This window comes from Procambarus clarkii, chromosome 90, assembly GCF_040958095.1.
Source record: "Procambarus clarkii isolate CNS0578487 chromosome 90, FALCON_Pclarkii_2.0, whole genome shotgun sequence".
Lineage (NCBI taxonomy): Eukaryota > Metazoa > Arthropoda > Malacostraca > Decapoda > Cambaridae > Procambarus > Procambarus clarkii.
In genome coordinates this window covers 14,858,944-14,880,088 of record NC_091239.1, presented here as the reverse complement: position 1 = coordinate 14,880,088, position 21,145 = coordinate 14,858,944, and the positions used below count along the sequence as shown (strand labels likewise).

Here is a 21,145-nt window from a genome sequence, read left to right as displayed (position 1 = left end):
AGAATGGATAAAAGAATGGTTGAAGGAAAGAAAACAAAGGAAATGAATCCTAAATGCTAAATAAATCTAAATGGAAATGAATCTGAATTGAGAACTGTGATAAGTGGGGTGCCACAAGGAAAAGCCGGCTGGCCGAGTGGACAGCACGCTGGACTTGTGATCCTGTGGTCCTGGGTTCAATCCCGGGTGCCGGCGATAAACAATGGGCAGAGTTTCTTTCACCCTATGCCCCTGTTACCTAGCAGTAAAATAGGTAACTGGGTGTTAGTCAGCTGTCACGGGCTGCTTCCTGGGGTGGAGGCCTGGTCGAGGCCTGGTCGAGGACCGGGCCGCGGGGACACTAAAGCCCCGAAATCATCTCAAGATAACCTCAAGATAATCAAGAAGGGGCCATTTTGGGACCTACCCTTTTTGTCACATACTGTACATCAATAACATAGAATATTACGAACTACAGCACCAAAACTGCACACGACACAGATTCATTGTAAAATGGGAAATGATGTTGTTGAAGACTTGCAGAGAGATCTACATGAACTCCACAAATGGTCAGAAGATTGGCAAATGCTTTTTAATATTGACAAATGCAAGACCCTGCATGTGGGGCATAACAACCCATGCCACAGCTGCCAAATTAATAACATTACATTGCAGCAGACTGATGAAGAAAAGGACCTGGGAGTCAAAATCCACCACTCATTAAAAGTTGCACAACAGGTAGGAGCTGCAGCCAGAAAAGCCAACCAAACTCTTGAGATAATCAAGGATACTTTTGACTATAAGGAAAGGAAGGTAATGGTAATGGTTCAACTGTATAAATCTCTGGTACGGCCCCATTTGGATTACAGTATCCAAGCATGGAAACCTTATTTCCAGAAGGACATAGCTGCTTTGGAGAAGGTGCAACACTGGGCAACAAAAATCATTCCAGAGCCAATTCATATTTTGTATCGGGAATGCTTGAAGGCCACAGGGCTAACACTACAAACCAGGCATGACAGGGTGGATCTCATTGAAACTTAAAATACTGAAAAAGTTAGAGAATGTTGATCCGGATATTTTCTTCAGACGGTCAGATGTACCACAAACAAGGAGCAATGGTTTCCAGCTCAACAAGCCACAATGTAGAACTGAGAACAGGAGATGCTTTTTCACCCACAGGGTTATAAACCCATGGAAATGCCTACCCACCCAAGCTGTAACTGCCAAAACTGTGTTTTAAAATATACCTAGAAAGGATCACAAGGGTAAATAGGGGGGAGGGAGGGGGACCTTCGACAAGCCGCTGGCTTCCTGTGCTCGTCGAAGGCACTAGGGTTAGTGGCCCTCGGTTAAATGTGCATGGGCAGAATGTTATACATATTGGTGCATGAAAAAACATAAAGGCAAACACTAATATAGAAAGCTCATTATATAGTTGCACATTATTAAAATAGTACCCTAAAGAAATTAGTGGTGTTACTGTTCTATTCAGTGATCTTTATTCTGCCTAAGAATTTAAAAATAAATCTAAAATATGTACATTATTTTCCACCATTTTTATTTGTTTGGTTCATGTACATGTGAATTTGTCAAGCATGGAAGAAACAATAGAGTAATGAAGGGATTGGAACTATTACTTCCACACTAAACATATTTCTTGTACTTGGTATAACAGCAGCGGGAGCAGGAGACCCCAACCTTCTTGACTACACCCACCCTGGAGAGACTGGCAAGGGATTCCTCCTACAGTAGCTGCGAGAGTGTTTTCACCCAAGGTATGCCATCAGAGAGGGGACAAAATCTGTTGTTTCAGTTATCAATTTGGCTTTTTCTACAAAGAAAACATTACCTTTAGATTTCATATTTGGTCTGTTATAAAATTTATAATTTCAGCAAATTTAATAAAGCCACTGTGACACATCTATTACATGTGTAAAAGTATCTCTCTCACTTTTGGGAGTGCATGCTTTAGGAGCTTCATGAAACATAAAAAATTGATATTCAGATCTATTTTTCATACTTCACTAAAATGCAAATCCTCCAATTTGGTCACTGCTATTAACCCTTGTGTTGCTAAGGGCTATTTGGCCATTGTTACTCACAGGCGCATAACAAAAAAAAAAAAAACTTCAAAACCTATTAATTTGTTTTCTCTGATCATGGGAGAAATAATAAATGTGTGAATCAATGCTACAGCAAGGCGGACAGCCCACCTGCTTTCATACCTTTCACTGTATTTCCCACTTCTAAACTTCCCTTCACCTATGCCTCTCCTTCCTCTTTACTCCCCCCCCCCCCCCCAAAAAAAATAATTCATTGCTGTACTCAAAATTATGGTGTGCATATTGTTGATTCAATTGTTCATCAAACAGTGAACAAATACTTTGTCGGTTATTACACTATATACACAGGTTATATATAAGTATCTGCATGTTTTGTTCACCATAACGAACCACTAAGTTGGTATTATGAGTCAAAAAGCAATGAGGAGTGACTGCAACACACCAGCCAGCCACTCGCTGCCACTCACTCCCTCAACACCTCACTCACCCACATTCTCCTCCCACCATACTATTTTTGCTTTTATTCACTATGCACAGACATTATATATAAATATCTACAAGTTTTGTTCACAACTGTACAACTAAGCTGATATAGTTCAGGTACTAAGAGACGTTGCTACACACAGATGGCGTCTGTCTCCCTCTCACATTCAAGGTCAGACGCACTAAAATTTCTCCCCCAACAATACTGTTTGTGGTGTTATTACCCTATATACACACATTATATATAAGTATTTACAAGTTTTGTTCACCATAACTGTTCAACTAAACCAGTATAGTGCCCAAAGAGCATAGTAGCCACCCGTACCCAGCATGATAAATCATGCAGATGTCGCCACCTCCCTCACCAAAATGGCTTCTCCCCACACTCCTTTTGCTGTTATTATACTATATATACACGTTATATATAATTATCTACATTTGTGTTCACCATAACGAACCACTAAGTTGGTATGCCGAGTGGCAGTGGCAGCCCGCCACTGGCTGTCACTCGCTCCCTCCCTCACCTTACCTTACTCCTTACATTGAGGTGATTCTTGGGGCTTAGCGACCCCGCGGTCTGGTTGTCGACCAGGCCTCCTCATTGCTGGACTGATCAACCAGGCTGTTGGACGCGGCTGCTCGCTGCCTGACGTATGAGTCACAGCCTGGTTGATCAGGTCTCCTTTGAAGGTGTTTGTCAAGTTCTCTCTTGAACACTGTGAAGGGTCGGCCAGTTATGCCCCTTATGTATTGTGGAAGCGTGTTGAACAGTCTCGGGCCTCTGATGTTGAAAGAGTTCTCTGAGTACCTGTTGCACCTCTGCTTTTCAATGGGGGTATTCTGCACATCCTGCCATGCCTTCTGGTTTCATGTGACGTTATTTTTGTGTGCAGGTTTGGGACCAGCCCCTCTACTATTTTCTACGTGTAAATTATTATGTATCTCTCGTAGAGATATGTATCTCTATGTATACCCGCCACCTTTCTCCTCCCATAATACTGCACACAGAAATAACATCACATGAGACCAGAAGACATGGCAGGATGTGCAGAATACCCCCGTTGAAAAGCAGAGGTGCAACAGGTACTCGGAGAACTCTTTCAACATCAGAGGCCCGAGACTGTTCAACACGCTTCCGCTACACATAAGGGGCATAACTGGCCGACCACTCAGTGTTCAAGAAAGAACTGGATAAGCACCTCCAAAGGATACCTGATCAACCAGGCTGTGACTCATACGTCAGGCTGCGAGCAGCCGCGTCCAACAGCCTGGTTGATCAGCCCAGCAACCAGGAGGCCTTGTCGACGACCGGGCCGCGGGGACGCTAAGCCCCGGGAGCACCTCAAGGTAACCTCAAGGTAAGGTATCCCACCATACTGTTTTTGCTTTTATTCACTATATACAGATGTTATATATAAGTATCTGCATGTTTTTGTTCACCATAGCGAACAACTAAGCTGGTATAGCTTTGTTGTTCATATACAAGCTCACAGCAGTGCTGTGAGCTTGTATATATCTCATATCTCTTGTATTTAGTCACACTGTCAGTGTAAGTCCAGACAGTAAAAGGTGGTCACACAGAGTCAGCAGACAACGCTACCTCCCTCCCCACCAAGATTATTCCTCCCACTACAGTGCTAATTATCACAACAATCCTGCTATTATCAGAATCCTGGTCATTTTTATCAGTTTTATCAGTCTTCTGTAATACTATCATCGCTAAATAATAGCATGTACATATAGATTATGGCATTTTTAGGCGATGCTGTGGTCACAATCTGGTCAGCAGTGCTGTGAGCTCATGCTGCGTGTCTTGGTGGCTCACTCACTACTGAGGCCCTCAAACCCGGGAATGTGGCCCACAAATTTTTTTTTTAAATGGTGTCTGTTTACAAGAGCCCTGATAAAGGTGAGGTGAACCCCGTGTATCCACAGGCCATTTAAATCTTGCATAGTACTCCATCGCGTCATATGACGCGATGCGCAATTTATTGCCAGTTACTCAACCCTGCATATGACGTGTTGTGCAGTTTAAGGTTTAAATCGGTTACATGTTGAACATGTTATATTTTATCTTGTCTACAAAATATATGGAGCACTATCTGCCAAATATTAGAATAAAAAAAGACCTTGAATCGATCACCTACCATATCATAGCTTGGTAGTGTTCTGTACTGAATAACACCATTGGCTAAGTAGTATCTTAGGCAGTGTAATTTTTTGTTTTATCATTTAACATGTCACTCTTACAATACATAAAGGTAGCTTGATACATTTGTTATTTCTCGGAAAATCTTTAGAGCAGGACTTCCATCTAGAATGACCCAGGATGCTAGTTTAATCTCGCTGTTTAGCTCCAAAGATTTTTTCATGGTTTGTTAAACTACAAAAGAAATTAGTAATCTTGAAAATTGTTATTTACCCCAAATGTATTTAAATCTAATGAATGTGGTTTAGAATTATGGATTCAAGGCAGTGATAAAAAACTGATCTTTGCAGGGGAGACCAACTATTGTAAAGCAATACGATGTGCGTGTGGATCAATCCACTCGCCGCATACCCGCCTGGGGCTCTCCTTCACCACGAGCCCTCAGGGGCAACTATCAAAGTCTTGTGGGGATGTTTCTCCTACCATGTCAGTCCCGCAGGTCAGTGGTTTTCATAGAACCATAGTGTAGTTATCGTACAGTTTGGCATTTCAAAGAACCGTAGTAAAGATCGGTGCTATCCCACAGGACAATTTGCTTCACAGGTCCATAGAGTAAATAAGTGCTATCTGTGCAATTGGCTGCATTACACCCATTCCAAAGGTTAATGGCATTCCAGGAATAAATGCAAAGTAAAATAACTGTGATGCATTGCATGCCGCTAGTTTAAAAGATCTTGTAAGTGCACAAGTCCTTTGTTGAATTTCGACGAAATAAATTATTTTGTTGATTTCTAAAAGACGAGCCTAATTATTAAGTACTCAAATCTCAATAAACCCATAAATGTTTCGTCCTCTTACAGTCACTACTTACCTGTGTATTAGTTAATGATTTTGAATGCAGAAGAGGATATACTGGAGTGTTTTCATATAAAGTCAGTACATACTAATCATTTCTGCATACTAACAAGATTTATTAGTGTCATTCCTCGTAAAAATGTAAAGTTTAATAACTTGGCAAATAAATTGATCAACAGATATAATAAAAATAAGCATTCTCAACATGCCCAGTTGCCAAAGGATTGTCTTAGGAATTTTATTAAAATGGATAAGATATTGCACATCTGGCTGTCGGCTGTACTGGCTCCACTACAGCTACTGCTGAATTGGCTGCTGTTGTACTGGCTCCACTACAGCTACTGCTGAATTGGCTGCTGTTGTGCCGGCTCCACTACAGCTGCTGCTGAATTGGCTGCTGTTGTGCCGGCTCCACTACAGCTGCTGCTGAATTGGCTGCTGTTGTGCCGGCTCCACTACAGCTGCTGCTGAATTGGCTGCTGTTGTGCCGGCTCCACTACAGCTACTGCTGAATTGGCTGCTGTTGTCAGCTCCACTACAGCTACTGCTGAATTGGCTGCTGTTGTGCCAGCTCCACTACAGCTGCTGCTGAATTGGCTGCTGTTGTGCCGGCTCCACTACAGCTACTGCTGAATTGGCTGCTGTTGTACCGGCTCCACTACAGCTACTGCTGAATTGGCTGCTGTTGTACTGGCTCCACTACAGCTGCTGCTGAATTGGCTGCTGTTGTGCCGGCTCCACTACAGCTGCTGCTGAATTGGCTGCTGTTGTACTGGCTCCACTACAGCTGCTGCTGAATTGGCTGCTGTTGTACTGGCTCCACTACAGCTGCTGCTGAATTGGCTGCTGTTGTACTGGCTCCACTACAGCTGCTGCTGCTGAATTGGCTGCTGTTGTTCCGGCTCCACTACAGCTGCTGCTGCTGAATTGGCTGCTGTTGTTCCGGCTCCACTACAGCTGCTGCTGAATTGGCTGCTGTTGTGCCGGCTCCACTACAGCTGCTGCTGAATTGGCTGCTGTTGTGCCGGCTCCACTACAGCTGCTGCTGAATTGGCTGCTGTTGTGCCGGCTCCACTACAGCTGCTGCTGAATTGGCTGCTGTTGTGCCGGCTCCACTACAGCTGCTGCTGAATTGGCTGCTGTTGTGCCGGCTCCACTACAGCTGCTGCTGAATTGGCTGCTGTTGTGCCGGCTCCACTACAGCTGCTGCTGAATTGGCTGCTGTTGTGCCGGCTCCACTACAGCTGCTGCTGAATTGGCTGCTGTTGTGCCGGCTCCACTACAGCTGCTGCTGAATTGGCTGCTGTTGTGCCGGCTCCACTACAGCTGCTGCTGAATTGGCTGCTGTTGTGCCGGCTCCACTACAGCTGCTGCTGAATTGGCTGCTGTTGTGCCGGCTCCACTACAGCTGCTGCTGAATTGGCTGCTGTTGTGCCGGCTCCACTACAGCTGCTGCTGAATTGGCTGCTGTTGTGCCGGCTCCACTACAGCTGCTGCTGAATTGGCTGCTGTTGTGCCGGCTCCACTACAGCTGCTGCTGAATTGGCTGCTGTTGTGCCGGCTCCACTACAGCTGCTGCTGAATTGGCTGCTGTTGTCCCGGCTCCACTACAGCTGCTGCTGAATTGGCTGCTGTTGTACTGGCTCCACTACAGCTGCTGTTGAATTGGCTGCTGTTGTACTGGCTCCACTACAGCTGCTGCTGAATTGGCTGCTGTTGTACTGGCTCCACTACAGCTGCTGCTGAATTGGCTGCTGTTGTACTGGCTCCACTACAGCTGCTGCTGAATTGGCTGCTGTTGTACTGGCTCCACTACAGCTGCTGCTGAATTGGCTGCTTGTACTGGACCGAGGTTCCTTTTATTTGAATAGATATAATTATTTAATTTTATTATCTTAATTAGCTTGAATCTTCTTCTGCTTTAGTAGAGTGAATCAATGGATAGAGATGTTGGTACAGATCTCTTATACAGTATAGGTAAACTACAAAAATTTAAATGGCAATTAGATAAGACTTAATTAATTGGAGAATATTATATAAAAAATGTATCTTAATACAAAAGGTTTTTGTTGGTCACTAACCTCTGATTTCAGCCTTATCTGCAGACACCAATGTTGGACGAGTTGGTCCGCTCGGAACCCACCCTGCCCAGGGAGCAGCAGCCTGCAGTGTTTGTTGGACCCATCTTGCGCCGTGTCTCAGAGATGTTCCTTGACTCGTCTCCTTTCCTCTGGCCCACCCCAGACACAAAGAATCCAGTGCTCAAGAAGACAGGGTGTGGTAAACTCTGCGAGGGCAAGGGAGTGGTTGTACAGAGGTCAGTCAGTAAGAGTGTGACTGATGCTGCAACCCCTGAGAACAAGATAGCCACGAGTGACGGCTGTTTGCCCAATCGTACAGCTTCAACGTCATCTTTCCACCCATTCAAGTACGTAGCATTAATGTTCTTATTCCTTCCTCTGCTCAAGTTATCACCCCCTCAATTTTCTAAGCTGCTCTTGAGATATCTTTTACCCCTTTAAGAGTGAGATACTTTTGGTCCCCATGTATCTACTGTGGCACTGCTTACTTTAAAAGTAAATATCTGCTTTGGTCCATCCACTAAAGTGAAACTTCATGTTGATTTTATAAATCATTTCTGCATACATTCTCTACATTACAGCTGTATTGAATTTTGTATTTCCTGTATATTATTCCTTTAGATATTCACCTCACCACCTTGATTTCTCCATTTACTTTGCAATTTTTGCTCTATATCAATTTTGTTTTCAGATACAACCGGTTAGAAAATGATAACACCACCAACTGGAATTTGTCGAAGACATAAATCTCAAGACATAAAGGAGGCTCTTCAGTGTAGAAACTAAGAAAGCCCATTAGAACAAATCCTACTTGGTTTGCCCACAGCTCAGAGGTAATTTATGGGAATGATCTCGTCATCCAGACAACAAACGCAGCTTCTCTAAATAAACAAAAATGGCATTTCCAGCTACCAGAACAAAGTTCCGTTTGACAACTCGAGTGCACCATTCCAACCACTGCAGAACTAGAGAAACAACACAGCCTCAAGAAATGCAAGCTAGACTGCATAATATAAATTTGTGACTAACAGAATATCTTCGAGAGAGATCAGCATGACCTTGTTAATAACTAATTGCAAAAGGTATGAGAGTGAAATCTTGTTTCCGACACACACAGATCAAAAGTTTAGAAAATTATAAAACTGCTAGGTATTACTTGGAAAAATATATTGAAATGGCTGCTTATCTTTTCTGCAGTCGGGGGGAATGACTTTCCACTTTTGTATACTGGTTAAGCATGTAGTTGGCAAAGAGTCCATTAAATATTTTTGAAATATTGTAGTTTTACTTACAATATTTATTATCAAAGTAATATCCTGGTAAGGAATATGTCTAATAATTGATGCATTATTACAACTGACATTTACATCTCATTGTGCAAATACAGTCTCGCTGTGAATACTGCAGCCGGGTGGTGCCACCAACCCGTTCTTGCACTTTCTTACCGTCAATATTGACTTATTAAATACGTGCATATGTGACATACTAAACATACTACTTTACCTTTAAAAGCTTCATAGAAAACACCGACCTTACCTAACCTCCTTAGTATGTTAAGATAAGCATCTTATTGCTTCATAATTACAATTATTACTTGACCTATACCTATAAAAATAGGTACCTAAAAAAAAAAAAATAGGTACAAAGAGGTACCTAAAAAAATAGGTACAAATAGGTACCTAAAAAAATAGGTACAAATAGGTACCTAAAAAAAATAGGTACAAATAGGTACCTAAAAAAAATAGGTCCAAATAGGTACCTAAAAAAAGTCCAAATAGGTATCTAAAAAAAATAGGTCCAAATAGGTACCTAAAAAAAAATAGGTCCAAATAGGTACCTAAAAAAAAAAAATAGGTCCAAATAGGTACCTAAAAAAAAAAATAGGTCCAAATAGGTACCTAAAAAAAAAATAGGTCCAAATAGGTACCTAAAAAAAAATAGGTCCAAATAGATACCTAAAAAAAAAATCCAAATAGGTACCTAAAAAAAAAAGGTCCAAATAGGTACCTATAAAAAAATAGGTACAAATAGGTACCTAAAAAAATAGGTCCAAATAGGTACCTAAAAAAAAATAGGTCCAAATAGGTACCTAAAAAAAAATGTCCAAATAGGTACCTAAAAAAAAAATAGGTCCAAATAGGTACCTAAAAAAAAAATAGGTCCAAATAGGTACCTAAAAAAAAAATAGGTCCAAATAGGTACCTAAAAAAAATAGGTCCAAATAGGTACCTAAAAAAAAAATCCAAATAGGTACCTAAAAAAAAAATAGGTCCAAATAGGTACCTATAAAAAAATAGGTCAAGTAATAATTGTAATTACGAAGCAATAAGATGCTTATCTTAACATACTAAGAAGGTTAGGTAAGGTCGGTGTTTTCTATGAAGCTTTTCAAGGTAAACTAGTATGTTTAGTATGTCACATATGCACGTATTTAATAAGTCAATATTGACTATACAAATTTGTGAGAACGGGTTGGGTGCCACACACTACCAAATCTGTAGCTAGATTGCAATTTGCTAGATATTTTGTATCTTGCAAATTCATTCAACTGGTTGAGAAATCATGAAATCTGCAGATGTAGAACCCATAATACGAATCATTGGAAACTTAATGAAATTGATTGTTAATACATGAAAAAAATACATGAAATAAAAAAAAAAAAAACATTGCAGAGATATTTAATCGGGAAGAAAATTAAACACCATGTATAGTTACATAATTGCAAAATTGTATTTATAGAAAATGATATGCAACCATTACCTTGCCTGGTGCATGCACGGAACACTGGTCCATTCAGAAACGTGATAGGGTAATGCAGTATTTATCGGTATATTGTTTGCTAAAGGAAGTAAATCGAAGCTGTATTTAGTTATAAAAGTATTATAACTGGAAAATATAATCCCATCATAATACTGTACTCCACACTGAGGAAAACTTTATAAACATGTGGCTCCTATGCTGGCAATAGTTTAAGGCAAGTGATTTTGTTAAATCTTATAGCAATATTTACTTTAAAAGATAGATATTGTAACGGTTCTATTGTTACGTAAAGTATGGTGACAAATAAACACAGACACTAAGATACTATATATATATTTGGTCGAATATACAGAAGTACACAGGTGATACTTTGGTGTGAGTTGAGCGCACTGAGCGTCGGTACAGTATCTCGCAAGTGTCTGCTCTAGACCACACTTGAAAGTAGACTAGTTAATGTTCGCTACACCGCTGCTTATATTGCTCGGGCATCTCACCGTGTTGCCCGGGCAACGCCTCACCTCATTCATCTCCAAAGGTTGACAGGAACATTAACACTATATTTGGAGCGAGTATATTATTGGGATAATCTACTCGCTACAGAACTCCCCCTCCCAGGGGATGAAAGGAAAAATACTTGATCAAGGAACTTAGCTGGTCGGCGAATTGTACGCCCTGCTCGCGTTACATAACCATCAAAGTTAACTTCCTCCTCTTCGCTGATGTCATCTAACTGGGGTCGTAGGGTGGGAGGTCGCACAGGATCGTCCGTCGTCGCAGGATCAGGTTGTGGTGCGGCTGGTAACTGGGGTTGTAGGGTGGGAGGTCGTACAGGATCGTCCGTTGTCGTAGGTGGCGATGCTGCTGGTAACTGTGGTCGAAAAAGTGAACTGCGTAGTCGGCGGATGTGTCTCTGGATTTAGCAGTGTCGCAGACGTTGAGACGAAGCCTGGAGCAGAGCAGAGAGCTGAGTGAGGCCGGAGTCGTGGAGCTCTATGTGGGAGAGCGTGGCGGCTCGATTGAGAATTGTGAGTGTCTGAACTCGGGGAGCGAGAGCGTGGCGGCTCGATGCGGTCGTAGTCTGCTGTCTGCTCTGTGTTGAAGCTGTAGCGTCTTGGGTTGATTAGGACTGTACACGCCGAGTACTACATTGTTGACTGTGGAAATTGTAGTCTGGTACCAATAAAAGATGTAGGCAGCGTGTGGACAAGCTCGGTGTAGCAGGAGAGAAGAATGTGCATAATTGTTGCGTCCTTGGGTCGCTGGTGGAGCATTTAGATTCGGGGCGGATGGGCTCGGGCACCAGGACATTTAGGAGGTAATGTAGGTACGTAGTTAGGACAACGAGGTAATCACTGCTAGAGGTGAATTGTCCTGGAGGCGACGAAGAGTCGGAAACGCAAGCTGTAAGTCCTGTACTGCGCAAAGTGCTTGAGTCAGCAGAGTATCAGAATGCAGTGAACGTGTAGATGAATCTGACGAAAGAGCAGCTTTCGTGGGCGCCCCTGTAGAGCAAGCAGTGCCCTGGCAGCGACGGAGAGTCGGCAGGACAGGCTGTAGATCACACATCATGTAGTTACTGATGAGGCTGCCAGATGAGTGAGTAGTGATCGTGGAGCAGCAAGCCGTAGTAGATGAAAATGCAGAGACGATCGCGATGAAAATCATAGCTGTGGCAAGGGTGTTGGCAACGTTCCATGACAGGTGGCTGCAGTCCACAGCAAGCAGCAGCAGTGGAGGTCCAGTGAGAGTCCATGGGATAATCTACTCGCTACAATATTCAGAAATATAAAACAGTTAATATTTTTGGTTCTCTCAGATGTTTTTGAAGTAAACATATGTAGTGGTGTAGAAATAATCCCACTTTTACATAGTGAAAAAAATAGTCCATAGACAATCGGGTGGTTCGTAATGAATGACTTCTTATAACATACCCTGCTGTGCAAGACACCACAATTCCATCACTAACAATTTTGTGGGTTGGCCGTCCTATTTTCAGCTATGTTATTGCGACATTGTTCTGTGCAATTTAGTTATACAGATCTTTGACAAATAGTTTGATAAAAGATGTAAGATACTTGATAAATATTTTGAATAGGAATTGGCCAAAGAAATGTTACATACAGTACAGTATTAAGTTATCCAGTTTGTGTAGGAAGTATTACAAGCAAGATCACCAAAAAATGTTTCATTGTGATTATAATGCTCTTGTACAAATGAAGCAAGCTAAACTTTGTTATACATTTTATATATTTTTAGTTTCATTAAAACCCAAGTTTTATACCAAATACATTCTTCTCCTCAGGCCGACAAGTGCTCCTGCGACGCACTACTTGTACCCTTCCAGGAATCCAGGTTTTCTATCACAACCTGTAAATTATTAAAATACTTAATATTAATTGGCACTAAGCTGTGCTTAATTACTAGTAACTGCATAACTTAAATTTTAAAAATCCTCAATGTGATTACAATCAAATACAACAGCCACAATATAGGATACAAATAACCTTATAAAGCATTCAATCCTTGCCTATTAGGGAAAAATTACTGCTTCTTATTTTTTTATAAAAGACCATTTTGGTTCCAGTATCCTTAATCTGATGCTTTTTAGCCAAGCTTCATATCTTGAACAACTAATTCATTGTACTTTTGTACTTTATAACTTCAATTAGTGTGAAGCCTGTTGCACATACACATGCATGCCAGACATTTATACTTAGATTCTATATCCTAGGTTAACTAAAGCAACTAGTTATATGTTATTATCTTCTAGGTTATTTTGGGTCCATTGTTCTAATGATGTTGGTGCAATGGTGATTAAAAACTGGTGCAACAGTGAACCAATGTCGATGAATCTACATAAACCTGGTGTTGCTCTCTGGAACATCTCTTAACTGCAGTCATCTTACTCAAGTCTCTGGTAGATATGAGATGATAAAGTAATAACAAAAGATGGCATCAAGCCTTTAAAAAAAATTCCTAGCTTCCACTGAGGATGTAAACATGAGAATTGAAAGATATAAGGCTACTGATATCGAAGGTCTCGGTGTCTGAAATTACTTCTCCTGGCCCATCTTTGTAACATCACCAGTTGCACTGGTCAACTATTAGGCTAAACAGCTTAGAGCAACAAACACAGAACCCAAAAGAATTCTTCTGGTGAATTATTGGTCATGTCTAACTCGGCCTGTTATGCAGGGAATTTGTCTCGGTTCCAGCAATATAATAAGTATTTATTTAGGCAAGAGTACATACATGAACAGTGGAGGACTCACACTATGACTACAGTGCCTAAAAGCCACTAATACACACAGCATTTTGAGCATAACAAAATTTAGAAAAACACAAACTTAAGGCGGCAATTCTTAAAACATGTGACAATATTACACTTTTGAGCTAGAGTGAACTGGAAAATTATTGATAAGAAATTTATTCATGTGATGTAGTACTAGCATGAATATGGTTCCCTTTGATGCAAAATTTTATAAGGGAGACGATCATGGCTACAACCATGTGTAAATTACATGTACACTAATTTATTACACTTTATCCTACAGACATGGTTTGGGGAGGTCTCTCTAAGCTATGAAGCATTGTACCCAAAGTTATTGAACAGAGTGATTTGTACTTGCTCCACGGATGATGCTTGATCACATGAGATACCCTAATCTTAACACTGCAATTACTGTATACGGCTTCCTAACACTACCAGGGTGCACAGGAGCTCCAATAGAACACTGGGGCCATGAATTTGTATGCACAACAACATAGTTTACGCATTTGAAAATACCTGTACACTAGCGGCACTTGTGACAGATCAAGCTTGTAAGGGGGGGGGGGGCGAAAAAGAGAAAAAAAAAATTGACAGTTGAGAGGTGGGCCAAAAAGAGCCAGAGCTCAACCCCTGCAAGCACAACTAGGTGAGTACAATAACACAGCCAGTTAGCATTAGAGTAGAGATCTGTACACTCACCTTAGATGTAACATCAGATAACGTGAAGTTGAAGACTTTAGAGAAGAAATACAGCTCGTCCTCCAGAGAAGACTTTATGTTTTCCGTTTTGATAAATCCATGAGCCTCGCCTGCTTAAGACAAAAAATGGAAGCCTTTCATTTTTGGTGTCCATATGAAGAAAATTGCCTCCTCTACAGTACAGTACATTCTATATTATTCAATGTGTTGGATCTTCACAAAGAAATATTTATTATAGTTGAAAATGATAAGAGGTGTGGGCATTACCTGCAAGTATTAAAAAAAAATCCAAATAGAGTACTAATAAGCTATAGTAGGCTTGTTGAAAGTGACATTATATTAACTACACAGTAGGCCTCATTTTAATTACAAAAAATATAAAGAAGATACAATGCCAGCTACAATATAAATATTACCGCTATTGAAAACTTGTGCGACTCGCCTTGATAAAGGACGTAAGCAGTTGGAAGGCCCTTGCTCTTCACGATCTCGTACATGTCTTTGGAATGGCTCGGTATAACGATCTGGAAAGAGATGTATGTGATGAAAATCTAAGGTGTTGATACATTACAGAATTCAATCTTGCAGGGAATGTTTGGGAAATGCAAAACATGGAAACCTACAGGTGATTAAAACATGCATTGAATTGCTTCTCGTGTGGATTCAAAAGTACGTACCCTTTTTGACGTTCCATGGATGGCAATACATCCGACTAAATTATACTTTGTTAGATATTAAATTCGTACATGCCCTTTAGCAATTCTGAGGAATAATTACAATTTTATACAATTTCCTTTGTGTCAGCCTTCAAATTGTAGCACTAGCCAATCAGGAGGCACTAGGCCTCTTGACGTCATTACCCATAGAGCCATGTGGGTGCCTGCCCAAGTAGGTGCCAGCAGCGTATAGCCAGGCAAGAGCAAGGTAGGACCTTGGTTGTGCAGGTCATATTGTGTTACCCACCTAATAAAGATATCGAAAAGGAATCCAAGTGTATTCTTTACAATCCCAAATAAGAGCCTTCACCATATGTATCTCCACCCATCAAGTAAACGAGCAGAAACACTTATGGCTGGTACCTTAAATGGTGAGCAGGAAGATAGTGCTTCAGTGGTTCAAAAGATCCCTTGACCCTGGTCTACACATTCAGGTCCATGCGTTCCCATGATCACGGCTGATATTCACCCCCATCTTGGCACCCTAAATACACCAACTCATTCTCCTGTTTAGATAGTAGTTTTTGTAACTGTGCACCATAGTATAAAGATTGCCGTTCTAAGCAATTAGATAGAACTTTGTAGTATAATTCACTTTATAGGCAGAAGAATTAAACTAAAACACAAACTTAAATATTGCTAGGCCTAGTATAGCACACAATGTATTATATTAGGCCTCGGATATCATGCATTAAGCCTAGGAAGGTTAGGTTAGGGTAGTTTGTCTTTGGGTGATCTTGAGGTTATCTCGAGATGATTTCGGGGCTTAGCGTCCTCACGACCTGGTCCTCGACCAGGCCTCCTTTTTGTTACACACCCCCAGGAAGCAGCTGTAACTCCCAGGTCCCTATTTTAATGCTAGATGAACAGGGGCATCAGGGTGAAAGAAACTCTGCCCACTTGTTTCTGCCTCCACTGGGGATCGAACCCGGAACCTCAGGACAACGAATCTGAGGCACTGTCCACTCAACTGCTGCTCAGGCCCTTGCAACATAGGTAGAAAATAGTTTTCTAGTTTGTCCAACTCAATAGCACCAATTCTTACTTTCTAATTTAATTGGATGTCAGTATATAAACTATGGTCCTCATCACTATTACAAGTACAGTACTACTAAAACAGGCAGATGGGCTGAAATATCTTTGGGTCTAAGCTCCCTCCCTGAATACAGTATTGCAGTTAGGATGCAGTAGGGATTTACATTAGTTCAATTTTGTTGAACTTTCTCAATTTTTGTTAGCTTTCTTCTCTTTTTTAGTATTAATATAAGTGTTTACCCCTTCACACCTTAAAATAATTTGGAAAAAATTTAAAGTTAAAGTTATGCCCAAAACGCTGTGCGTAATAGTGCCTTCATTAGTTTGTGTAACACCTGTCCCCCACAACACTTATGTTCTTTGTACATAATGTTCTTTGTGCTATTCTTTGGAATATACAGCTGATGAATCATAGATTTATTCTTTTTTGACTCATTTGACTGATAATTTTGAAGACTGGAATTATTACACCATTAAGACATTTAAATAAATTTCAGGCAGACCTCTTAATAGTGGCAAGTTTTTTTTATATAAACTACATTAAGATATACACCAAATGTAAATACATAGCTATATATGTATATATATATATACACAAAAATCTAACCTTATCTTCTGATCCTTGGAAGAATATCACTGGTCTACCAAGCTTCTCTGCATTCTTCATGGGTGACCTAGCATCATAGAGATGCTTGCACGTGTCCAAGTTTCCTATCAGTGTGTCCAGGTACCTGCTCTCAAACTTGTGCGTGTCCATTGCCAACATTTCCAAGTCGGAAACTCCATAGAAGCTGGCTCCTGAAGAAAGGAAAAGTGATGAAGGCAAGAAGTGCGAGGGTGATGGAAAGGGTGACACACCGTGGTTAAGTGAAATCGAACTTCGGCCTCACACACACATGGGGTCTACGGTTCGAGTCTCCTAAAGCCCAGGGGCTAGATTCACAAAGCAGTTATGGGAGTCCTTACAGACGTGTATATCTTCCTTCAATATTTGATGGCCTTGGTTACATTTATTAAACAGTTTACAAGCATGAAAACTTCACAATCAACTGTTGATATTGTTATAACAACATGCCTCCTGGTGCTTTAGAGCTCATTAACTGTTTAATAATTGTAAACAAAGCCGCCAAAATTGAGAAAAGATATATAGGTTCGTAAGTGCTTGCGTAACTGCTTCATGAATCTGGCCCTAGGTGAATGGAACACGGTGGTCACCTCAGAACTGGCAGAAACGGTGATGATGGCTACCTACATGGCCATGTACAATCTTGAAGATGAGAACAACTTAATCCATTCTTCCAAAGAAATCACCCCCAAGATGGGGGTGACCTTAAAAACAGAACATAAGAACATTACAAGTATAAAACACTGCAGTAGGCCTACTAACCCAATTCATGACACTGTATTTTGATCCCTATAATTTTCAGTGTCTGTCCTATTTTGAAATTTATTAAATTGCTAGCCTCAATAATGCTAGCTGTTAATTTAAGATAAGATATTTATTCAGGTAAAGGTACACACATTGAAAACGAGTTACAAACATAATATCGGATTAATAGACAAAGCTGGTACGTACATGCAATGCATGAAGCCACAACGTTTCAGACAAGGTGTGAAAAAATAAACCTAGACTAAAACTTAATACCAATTGAGATCAAAAGCATAAATTAAATTAAAAAAAAAAAGAATGGTGATAATTACATGATGGATAGAACAGTAGAAAATGCAACAGAACAGCAGAAGTAATTTTAACTAAATAAACAGCAGATTAGAATTTTATTTGAGATAATACATGGCAGACAGCAGCAGTTAAACAAGTTGGTCAATAATTAATTATGTTGGAAAATAGCAAGATAGGTTGACATTTAGGAGGCAAGGTAGGTCACATGGAGCTTATTAGGTAGTACAGTACTTCATTTCTCTCTTAAACTGGTTGAGAGGGATACAGAGGGGACCTGGTAGCCTGGTGGATAGCGCGCAGGACTTAATTCTGTGGCGCGGGTTCGATTCCCGCACCAGGCAGAAACAAATGGGCAAAGTTTCTTTCACCCTGAATGCCCCTGTTACCTAGCAGTAAATAGGTACCTTGGAGTTAGTCAGCTGTCACGGGCCACTTCCAGGGTGTGTGTGTGTGTGGCGTGGAGGAAAAAAAAATAGTAAACAGTTGATTGACAGTCGAGAGGCAGGCCGAAAGAGCAAAGCTCAACCACCGCAAGCAAAACTAGGTGAAACTAGGTGAATACAGCCTTTGACATGATTGGGAAGGTCATTTCACATTCTGGGTCCCTTGATTTGCTGGGGATTTCTAGTTTAGTTAAGTCGCACTCTTGGAATATCAAGTATGTCTCTCTAGTTTGGTGTCTATGGGTTCTGTTATAACATTCTAGGAAGCATTTAAGGTCAGGATTGGCATTACAGATCAGAGTTTTATATACTGTATATATATAGAGAAAACTTGAGAGGATGTGCAGTGACCTAATATCTAACATATTCAAAGATTTAGGTAGGAGGGCCGAGTGCTGTCTGGGGCCAGAGTTTGTTATTATTGTAATAGCAGATTTGTGTTGGGTAATTAGAGAATGTAGATGATTTTGGGCAGTAGAACCCCAAGCACAAATACCATAATTGAAATAAGGATAGATGAGAGAGTAATAGAGCGTTACAAGGGTAGGGCGAGGTACATAATATCTGATCTTAGAATGAATGCCAACAGTTTTAGAAACTTTCTTTGCTACATGTTGAATGTAGCCCTGGAAATTAAGCTTGTTATCGATGAGAATGCAAGGAATTGACCATCTACTTTGGTACTAATTTGGATATTGTTTATTCTTAGATAAATTTGATCTGAGGATTTATTACCAAACAAAATATAGAAGGTTTTGTCAATGTAAAGGGTAAGTTTATTAATAGTTAACTAAAGATGGACTAACAAGATGTGAAGTTTGCTTGGGATTGGAGAGTTCTGCCTCTTTCAGTTTTCGGTTGCAATTTTCTTATCATGTGGGGCTTGTTTTGTTATGCCTACCTTTCTGGGTGCCTAATGCTGGTTGATGGCAGATAGGGAAAACCCCCCAACAACAGAAGGGTTTACCAGGGCCATTGCTCCCTGAAATCTCTCTTAGAGGGTCCAGGTTCTGGCTCGTGGTCCCTGGTAGGCTGAACTCCACAGACTAATGCCCTGGTCTAATGACTCCCACATTAGCCCGATAGCTCAAGGGAGCTGAAAGGGCTCCCCACAGAAAAATAGATAAGTAAAAATAATAATTCAATGAAGAATGACTATGTTTGGAACACAAAACTTACTAAAATTACTAAAGTTACTCTAGAAAAAATGAGGTAGATTACTTTTGAGGTACACTCAGGTACACTGAAAGTAATAGTTTACACTAGAGGACACAGGCAACAATGAAACTGTTTACCTGCTTGATGGGGTTCTGGGAGTTGTCCTACTCTCCAAACCCAGCCTGAGGCCAGGCTTGACTTGTGAGAGCTTGGTCCAATAGGCTGTTGCTTGGAGCATGCTGCAGGCCCACATATCCATCACAGCCTGGTTGGTCTGGCACTCCTTGGAGAAACTTATCTAGTTTTCTCTTGATGTCCACGGTTGTTTTGGAAATATTTCTTACACTTGCTGGGAGGACGTTGAACAACCGTGGACCTCTGATGTTTATACAGTGTTCTCCGATTGTGCCTATGGCACCCCTGCTCTTCGCTGGTTCTATTCTGCATTTTCTTCCATATCGTTCACTCCAGTATGTTGTTATTTTACCGTGTACATTTAGGACTTGGCCCTCCAATATTTTCCACGTGTAACATTATTTGATATCTCTCTCATCTCTTTTCTAGCGAGTACATTTAGAGAGCTTTGAAATGATCCCAATAATTTAGGTGCTTTATCGAGTCCATGTATGCTGTACATGGACTGTATTCCCTCCATTTCAGCAGTGTCTCCCACTTTGAAAAAGGGAAGTGAGTACTGAGCAGTACTCAAGATGGAACAGTACAAGTGATTTTTATAGTACAACCCTTGTGATGGGATCCCAATTAAAAAGTTCTCGTAATCCATTCTATAATTTTTCTGGCTGACGCAATATTTGCTTGGTTATGCTCCCTAAACGTTAGGTCGTCAGACATCATTATTTTCCAAATCGTTTCCATGCTGCTTTCCTACTATGGGCAGATCCGATTGTGTTTTGTACCATGTATTATGTTTAAGGTCCTCATTTTTACCATACCTGAGTACCTGGAATTTATCAGTGTTAAGCATGTTATTTTCTGTTGCCCAGTTGAAAACTTTATTAATACCTGCTTGAAGCTTTTCAATGTCTTCAGCAGAGGTAATTTTCATGCTGATTTTTGTGTCATCTGCATAGGATGATATGAAGCTGTGACTTGTATTTTTGTCTATATCTGATATGAGAACAAGGAAAAGTAGTGATGCAAGGACTGTACCTTGAGGTACAGAGCTTTTGACTGTACTTGGACTCAATTTATATTATATTATAGCCTGCACTTGGTGACAAGGGGGGTTAATTAAGATGAGGCAATGATAGGATTAGTCAGGTCAGATAAAGCACAATGGGAGAGGAATTTATTGAGGTTATCCTCATTTGATATTATAAAAAAATTTCCTGTAGGAGATTTCCTCACTTTTATCATGCCATCTTTAACAAAGCACTGATGGATCACACCTTGGTTTTGTTTCTGGACATGTCGCAGACAATAAAGGCGTCCCTGCCTTTTCCTGGTCAAGCACTCGTTGATGTAAACCTCCTTTTTATAGGATACTGCTGCCTGGACAAGATCAGATTTTAGGGAATGGGTAACTGGTTTGCCTCTAGCAAAATTTAGAGGCAAACCAGCAAAAAGCTGGTTTGCTTCTAGCTAGAGGCAAAATTTGCCTCTAACTGGTTTGAGGCAAATTTTTCTTTGGTTATGTCCTGCTGGATTCTTTTTGCCTACCTGTAAGCAGCAATTATGTTTGTTTTGTTGACCTCACAAAGCAGTTGGTCTTTTATGAAAGCATGTATAATGTCAATGGACTTCTCGCC

The 21,145-nt window shown here is 40.7% G+C and overlaps 2 protein-coding genes across 9 annotated transcripts in view; one reads left to right on the top strand and one right to left on the bottom strand.

The window, feature by feature from the left end:
- Positions 1-8,887, top strand: part of LOC123746588 (uncharacterized) — a 49,080-nt gene extending 40,193 nt beyond the window's left edge. For 3 of the 4 annotated variants that reach the window (XM_069318370.1, XM_045728215.2, XM_045728217.2), the window contains exons 13-16: positions 1,658-1,757; positions 5,028-5,176; positions 7,626-7,960; positions 8,305-8,887. In XM_069318370.1, the coding sequence (XP_069174471.1) occupies positions 1,658-1,757; positions 5,028-5,176; positions 7,626-7,960; positions 8,305-8,359 (639 nt within the window). In that variant the 3' untranslated portion in view covers positions 8,360-8,887. The remainder of the gene's footprint in view (positions 1-1,657; positions 1,758-5,027; positions 5,177-7,625; positions 7,961-8,304) is intronic. The other variant, XM_045728216.2, reaches the window with a different exon arrangement.
- A 1,803-nt stretch (positions 8,888-10,690) lies between these two features.
- Positions 10,691-21,145, bottom strand: part of LOC123746586 (uncharacterized) — a 41,777-nt gene continuing 31,322 nt past the window's right edge. For 2 of the 5 annotated variants that reach the window (XM_069318367.1, XM_045728213.2), the window contains exons 13-16: positions 16,702-16,892; positions 14,786-14,867; positions 14,344-14,453; positions 12,544-12,740 (exon numbers count right to left, since the gene is read on the bottom strand). In XM_069318367.1, coding sequence (XP_069174468.1) covers positions 12,672-12,740; positions 14,344-14,453; positions 14,786-14,867; positions 16,702-16,892 — 452 coding nt within the window. In that variant the 3' untranslated portion in view covers positions 12,544-12,671. Of the gene's footprint in view, positions 12,741-14,343; positions 14,454-14,785; positions 14,868-16,701; positions 16,893-21,145 lie in introns of all 5 variants that reach the window. The other 3 variants (XM_069318369.1, XM_069318368.1, XM_045728214.2) reach the window with 3 other exon arrangements.